The following is an 8,172-nucleotide window of genomic DNA, read 5'->3' as shown; positions in this document are numbered from 1 at the left end:
ATTGAAGACTGGCTATCTTCTTGTTGGTAAAGAATTGAAGACTGGCTATCTTCTTGTTGGTAAAAAATTGAAGACATGAATGAAGCAGACTTGAACATAATATGCATTGGCACATGACTGGAATAAGTAGCCTCATATAGGATAAAGACAGCTTACGAACCTTTCCCATGAGACTTAACCTCAAGAGTAAAGCTAAGCTGATAAAAATTTTGATTAGCATGAAATATAAAATATGAAGTTTTTTTCTTGGAAAAAGGAATTTACAAAAGTTGTTTTCAAGTGATTTTTTTTTACAACTCTAGCACAGTCTTTGTCGCATTGTACGGAGTACAAGATTTGATGGGAATGGAGCCCTAAGAATTATTTTACGTCACAATATGCAAAATTGCATTATTTATGGTCAAAATCATGGTTTTTCATAGTCATATTCTCTCAAGGTCCAACACCAAGCTTTGTACATTTGCAAAGTTTCATACAGGTCCCTGTCACTTCAACATGGCCATGCAAAAAAAACTTACTTAGAGGATGGACTTTATATTATTTTAGGAAAGTTCTTTTTAATGTCTTAGTGAGGACCTATTTTATTTGTCAGGTCATGTCTTTATATTATAAGAGCCATGTATAGTTTAGTATCTCTATGCCCTATTAGATGGTCATATTTTTGGTGCTTACATGTTATAAAAGTCATGTTTTAATTGTTTAATTTAACTATTGCATCACAAGTCTATTAGACCAATCCTTAATTCCAATGACAAGAATTTTCTTGCTCTCTTGAATGCTCAAAAAAAGAAGGAGCTTCAATGAATTGGAAAGAAGTGCTCATTCTTTGGTTGCAATAAAATGAAGTTAATTCCAATGACAAGAATTTTCTTGCTCTCTTGAATGCTCAAAAAAAGAAGGAGCTTCAATGAATTGGAAAGAAGTGCTCATTCTTTGGTTGCAATAAAATGAAGTAATATATAATAGAGAAATCTGTTCCCTCCATTGTTTAAATTGGAATTATACTCACTTGTCTATTATCAGTGTGAACTTCCTCTTTCAAAATATGCAAAGCTTACGTATTTAACTTATTTTTAAAATAATTTATACTTGTTATGAACTTTTTCCTACAGAACAGTCTTATCTGCACACCTTTACACCTTTCTGAGAGAATTGCTAATAATAACACTATTATAAAATCATTGTTATGTTCTATCCAATAATGTAGTTGTTAAAAGGAATCCTCTTCATTGTGAATTTCATTATATTGCTCTCGTGTTGATGGATTAAACTACTTTACGTGGCAGCTCCCTACAGTTAAAGCACCGTTTTGAACCGACGATGCCCATATATCATCATTGGCCCTGCAAACATAGTTTATGATTGTATGTATCACTTGAGATGACGAAATTTACCAAATCGTTTGAAATCAACCATATCTCTCCAGATCAAATAGATTATCAAACAAATCTTTTCGAGATCGAGGATTCTTCTACCTACTCAGCGGGTATGAGGACGCAACACGGTACTCTGAAAGCAAACTAAGCAGCAGCCCCGGGTGGCTTCCACGAAAGTCATCACATAAAGTACGGGAATCTATGGGGCCAATGGGCAGAACTTCGTTAATTATCTCTTACGTACGTCACCTTGTCAATTACAGTGACTCTTCGTTTTAAATTATAGAGAATTCCAGAGCTTTTGAGGTGTGTGATTTCAGCTAGAGCGGCTAATTTCTTGGTCAAGTTTGCGTTAGGTTTGGGGTGGGTGATTTCGCTAGGATTTGAAAGGTAGGCTGACCAAACCCTAAGGTCATAGCTGTCATATCGGTGGAAAATTTGGTATTTGATTTCGAAGCGATTCGATCGCATATAATATATGGAATTCATGTTATATAAGAAGTAACCCTTGCTGTGATAGTCGGATGGGATTGTCCGCATAATATCTCAGATCGGTGGAAAATTTGGTATTTGATTTGAAATCCATTCCATCGCATATTATATATGCGATTCATGTGATATCAAGAATGCCATACTCGGATTGGATTACCCGTGTAATTCTCCTGAACTAGGGTTATCTTTTTCGGATTTTGTAGATACGAGGCTTCCTGTTTGAACGCGCAAGATCTGGGATGGTTTTGTGCGCCGAATCGTTCTCTGAAATTAGAAAATGGCGTCGCTGTGAGTCCACCGAAATATATGCGCAAGGGATCCCGTAATTACCTTCAATCTCAGCCGTCATCGAAACCTAATTACACGCTAGGGATTTTAGTCAACTCTACTATTATGGCACCGCAGCTTGTTTTAAGCGAGTTCTCCATTCTTTTACTCACCAGATCGTCTCATGAATGAAAGAATTCGGCCTGCCGACAAGAGATTTGATCTTTTGTTTCGAATGTTGGTACTGTTAGCAGCTGTGTTCATACACCGGAATTCCTTAAGGCATATCTTGGATGAGAACAAATTGTTTGTTGTAAGGTCATTTTGGGCATCGTTCTGAAGTAAGATTCAATGGGAAGTAAAGGAACCCAGGATTCACAGTCGAACACAGAGCAAAGTATGTCTTCGATTTCAGATCATTCAAGCGAAGAACGAGAAAGCACTTCCCAGCTTCATGTGCTGGCCGTGGATGACAGCGTTATAGATCGGAAAGTCATCGAAAAGCTATTGAAGAACTCCTGTTACAAAGGTAATATTTGATTTGGACCGCGATTGATATTTTGACGATTTTCTGTAGAGTTATATAATTAAACATTTTATCGATTCGATAGCTGACTATGTATGTGTGTATAACTGCAGTTACAACAATGGATAGCGGGAGAACGGCTCTAGAGTTTTTGGGATTAGGAGACAACCAGAACGTTGCAAATGTAAGTAGGTCAAAGCTGTAACTTGGTTAATTAAGGTGTGCCTGAATCTATTATTGCTCGCGAGAATCGTAATATCAAGCAGTGCAGAGTGATAGAATTATGGAATAGATCAGTTTCTTCTATCTTACATCATGTCGTTTCTGATTCAGGGCCTTCAGGTGAATATGATAATCACTGACTACTGTATGCCAGGAATGTCTGGCCACGATTTGCTAAAAAGAGTAAAGGTACTTTTAATCGTTCAACCTTTTAGGCGACAGCAGCTTTAATTCGTTCATTTTTAAGTCAATAATAGCCTTAGGTAACATGGCTTCCTTTACCAAATCTATAGGAATCCTCAAAGCTCAAGGAGATTCCTGTGGTTGTCATGTCCTCTGAGAACGAGAGCTCTAGAAAGCGCAGGTGAAAAACCAATTGCAGACAGAATTTTCTTTTCAAATACATGTAAAGAGTATAATATTATAATTGGTTTGACATGATTATGTACTTACGACGGTCTGTGAACTGAGCAGATGTCTGGACGAAGGTGCAGAAGAGTTCTTATTGAAGCCCGTCCAGATCTCGGACGTAAAACGACTGAGAGATTATATCCGTAGAGATCACAAGAGTGACAGGTATTGCCCAACTGGGGCTTCGTTTTGAGATCGAGAGTATCAATATGAAAACGCATTACACATTTCAGATTTTGGAAGAATATAGCGAATTTTGTTTTTAAACTGTATTTTATCATATTATACTCTTCATTAATGTAAGAGGCCCATTGTCATTTGGCACTGCTGGAAAGTGTATGGCTCAAGTATTCCAGTGCGGGAATGAAAGGTAACATGAAAAATCCAAAGAGTCTCCTCATGGAATGTGAATGGAATGGCTTAGTCAAAGTACGTGCAGAACTGAGCTATTTGTCCAGTGATATTTGTGTACCTGATCACGTGATGCTTCTGTCGAGAAATCTTTGAAAGCTCCTTCCAACGACACATGGGGACACCAGAGGCATATTTCATATTCGGATGTGAGAAATAAAAGGGTGTCAGGAGCAACTCTTAAGGCATGTAAAGCAGGTTGACCAACAATGGACGTCCTGTTCGCGTCTTGCTGGAATTGTTTCCTCACCATCTAAGGTAAAAATGGAAACTCGGTGTCCTGTACATTTAGAAAGTCTCAGGAAGGAAGAAGAATTTGAGGATAAAATCACAGTACAGAATCGAGCTGGTACATCGTACATCTATTCTCTCAGTGATATGGATATGGCAACAAATAAATCCTATGCTATTCAGTTTGCCTTAGCTGTATATGCCTACAGTATGTCAACAAATAAATCTTATGTTATTCGGTTTGCCCTGGCTGTATACGCCTACGGTTGCAAAATTTAACGGTTAACATATAGCTTCTCAATTAAAATCTTTTTGGCACTTTTTGGCTGTATACGCCTACGGTTGCAAAATTTAACGGTTAACATATAGCTTCTCAATTAAAATCTTTTTGGCACTTTTTGGCAAAATCAAAGGGTAAGATATACAACAGACACTCAATTAAAACTCAATAGCATAAGATTTATTTGTTGCCTATAGGTACAGAAGTGTATACATCAATATATAAATAGCATAAGATTTATTTGTTCCCTATGGGTACAGGAGAGGTGTATACATCAATATATATAAAGCTATTAAAGCGTGCGGCAACATAATGCATAATGCTATAGAGCCATTAATACTTTGCGCAGTATATCTCACCTTGTTAGATGTAAGAAATTCATTCATTATTCAATGAATTGGATATCCGGCTTTGCCCATTAATACTCTTATAACATTGTATATGTTGATGATACAGAGTGTAAGATAGTATATCTTCTTCATATTCAATGAGTGGGAATTTTTGGGGACACTGAAATATTTTCTCCCGTTGAAAACTTTTAAGCAGTGGTGAAACCTTCTAAGCAGTTTTAAGGTTAATTTTCAATTTGAAAACTTTGAAGTAGTTGCCTTGAGCCATGACACAATCTGTACTCTGTTTTACTTACAAGTGCTGAAGAATTTTAACAAAATGATCGTATCGCGGAAACGATCTTAAATTTTTTATCACCTAGGAATGGTTCTATGTTTTCAAACCCTTTGCATTTCTAATGAATGAAAAAAATGTAGATAAAAAAGAATAATAATCATTCAGCCGGCTTCAGCAAATCCAAGAGGAAGGGATCTAAGTTCCCTCTTGTCCGTTGTTATGGATGTGTATAGAATTATTTATTTTGAAATTGAAATTTAAAATTATTTTTTTTTAACTATTTCCAGCTTAAAAAATAATAATTTTATTCAGGATATATTTTATGCGTGGGGTTATTGTAGTTTTTTAAATAATTTTTTTATAAAAACAATAATAAAAGTATTCACAATTTTTCTATATTAATTAACTGATTAAAAGTAATGTCTAACACTCTTGTCAATTGATCTGTCAAGTAATACCAACTGCCCAAAACATCTCTCAGATGATTATGGATATTACGGCTAAAATATTTGTTGCTACTAGCCACCTAAGTAGTGTCAACCATCCAATAGTGAAGCTTATCTCTAAATCCACAATAGTGAAGCTTATCTCTAAATCCACAAAATTAAAGAGGAATGTCACAATTATTAACAAGCTTGCTAACAAACTGATCGTGAATATCAATATGCGTGCTTTCCCTAAAAAAACATGGCTCTTTGAAAATGCAAATGTTTTGCCTATTTTCACCAAAACAAAAAAAAATAAGTTTCCTCCTTCTCCAGGCTTGGAAGATCTTTCAAAAGTTTTACCCATACTGTATAGCATCTCTGGAAGATCTTTCAAAAGTTTTACCCATACTGTATAGCAAGATGCTATACATGGACACAATTATTTACAACCTATTGCAGGGGCACAATATTAAGAAACTGAAATGGATCATAGGAGATTCGAGTATCTTTGCAACTCTGAAGTTTAATTTTGTTGATAATAATGACCAATTCATAGGAGCATTGGTTCCTAGGAAGATTTACTTCACACAAGATTAAGAAACGTAAATAGCTTAATAGGAGATTCGAGTATCTTTCCAAATCTGAAGTTTAATTTTGTTGATAATAAGGACCAATTTATACGAGCATTGGTTCCTACGACGAGTTTCTTCACTAGAAGATCGAATTATCAGGGGTTTCTCTGTACGATTTTCATAACACGTGTTTGGATCGAGACCATTATAATCCCAAGGGGTCAATAATTTTAACGGTTGGAAGAAGGAAAACCTTATCATAAATTCATAGTGCCGAGAGATTGCCATAGTGTTGGAAATATTAATCTTAATCATGACTTTAAATACACTGACAACCACCATATTTGCCTAGTCAACTTTTGCATGTTGTGATTTTGCTTGTAGGCGGAAGGACTAAAGTTCTGAACAGAAGTACAACTCTAACCGCTCTGCAACACATGAGATAGTTAAAGCACTAAATAGATAGTTGGTAAAATGTATATCCATGCATTTACTGCAGAACTCTTAGTTTCAGTCCACAATCTCTTCAAGTTCAGAAAAACCCTCATTTTGTATAATCGCCCATCCCGTGTCTTAATGATTTGCTCTGTTATGCATTAATATCAAATTTGTATGTTCGGATAAATATGAATGTAAAGAGTCATTTATATGGTTGAGCGAGAGAGAGGGTGAAATTATGTGATGTAGTGAGGAGAAAATCATGGAGCAGTTTGTGGTGGGCCCATCTCGTGTCTTAATAATTTGCTGTCATGTCTTAATGTCAAATTTGTATGTTGAGATAAATATCAATGTAAAGAGTCATTTGTAGTTCTGAACAGAAGTACAACTCTAACCCCTCTGCAACACATGAGATAGTTAAAGCACTAAATACATAGTTGGTAAAATGTATATCCATGCATTTACTGCAGAACTCTTAGTTTCAGTCCACAACCTCTTCAAGTTCAGAAAAACCCTCATTTTGTATAATCGCCCATCCCGTGTCTTAATGATTTGCTCTGTTATGCATTAATATCAAATTTGTATGTTGGGATAAATATGAATGTAAAGAGTCATTGAGCGAGAGAGAGGGTGAAATTATGTGAGGTAGTGAGGAGAAAATCATGGAGCAGTTTGTGGTGGGCCCATCTCGTGTCTTAATAATTTGTTGTCATGTGTTAATGTCAAATTTGTATGTTGAGATAAATATCAATGTAAAGAGTCATTTGTATGGTTGAGCGAGAGAGAGGGTGAAACTCTGTGAGGTAGTGAGGAGAAAATCATGGAGCAATTTGTGGTGGGTGTTAATGTCAAATTTGTATGTTGAGATAAATATCAATGTAAAGAGTCATTTGTATGGTTGAGCGAGAGAGAGGGTGAAACTCTGTGAGGTAGTGAGGAGAAAATCATGGAGCAATTTGTGGTGGGTGCATGAAAACCAGTTTTACAGAGTTTTACAGATAGTTACTCTATAACCCAATGAAGCTTAAATCACTCTAATTTTTTGTGTTTTCCTCCATTTATGAGGCAAATGTATTTTCCTATGTTTTAAAATATAATCTAAAGCATGGTTTGTTGCGATATAGTTTTTTTTTCTCACTCAGAAATGGAAACATCAAGCACAGGCTCGAGTAATCCTTAGATACCTCTATTTAATGGAAAAAATTATGATTATTGGGCTATTACAATAAAGCCCTTAATGGAAAAAGTTATGATTATTAGGCCATTACAATCAAGGCCCTTTTTTCTTCTCAAGACATTTAGGATTTGGTGGATAATGGTTTTCAAGAACCAGCAGATGCAATAGCATAAAATTCCTTGTCTCAAGCAGAAAGGGATTTGTTGAGTGACAACAGGAAGAAGGATGCAAAATCCCTCTTCTACATTTTTCAAGAAGTTCATGAAAGTATTTTCCAAAGGGTTGCAGCAGCAATGAAGTCCAAGCAAGCATGGGTCACCCTCCAGACACCCTACCAAGGAATGGTAAACGTGAAGACAACAAAACTGAAAATGTTGAGAAGAGATTTTGAAACACTTTGTATGAAAGAGTCTGAGAATCTAGACTCTTTTTTTACACATGTAATTGGGTTGGTTACTCAAACCAGGTCTCATGGGGAGACAATTGAGGAAAGGAGAATAGTTGAGAAAGTTTTGAGAAGTTTGTTAGTAAGGTTTGATGCAATTCTTGTGGCCATAGAAGAGACAAAGGATCTTTCATAGTTCTCAGTGGATGAGGTTCATGCATCACTGATTTCTCATGAACATAGACTAAATAGAGAAACAAGCTCCTCATTGAAGCATGCCTTCAAGACACAAGTTTCATTTGGTCAAGGTCGAGGCAGAGGAAGATCAT

General features: G+C 36.0%; 1 protein-coding gene across 1 annotated transcript; it reads left to right on the top strand.

Moving 5' to 3' along the window:
• The first annotated feature begins 1,905 nt into the window (after positions 1–1,905).
• LOC149232331 (two-component response regulator ORR3-like) lies at positions 1,906–4,288 on the top strand. The gene is made up of 5 exons (XM_089376466.1): positions 1,906–2,664; positions 2,775–2,845; positions 2,995–3,072; positions 3,177–3,247; positions 3,358–4,288. The coding sequence occupies exons 1-5, from the start codon at positions 2,487–2,489 to the stop codon at positions 3,485–3,487; spliced, it is 528 nt and encodes a 175-aa protein (XP_089232592.1). The 5' UTR covers positions 1,906–2,486; the 3' UTR covers positions 3,488–4,288.
• The last annotated feature ends 3,884 nt before the right edge of the window (positions 4,289–8,172 follow it).

This window comes from Pinus tabuliformis, chromosome J, assembly GCF_031772625.1.
Source record: "Pinus tabuliformis cultivar Carrire ecotype Pingquan chromosome J, CPIR1, whole genome shotgun sequence".
NCBI lineage: Eukaryota > Viridiplantae > Streptophyta > Pinopsida > Pinales > Pinaceae > Pinus > Pinus tabuliformis.
The sequence above is the reverse complement of the archived record's forward strand: the minus strand, read 5'-3'. Positions and strand labels throughout refer to the sequence as shown.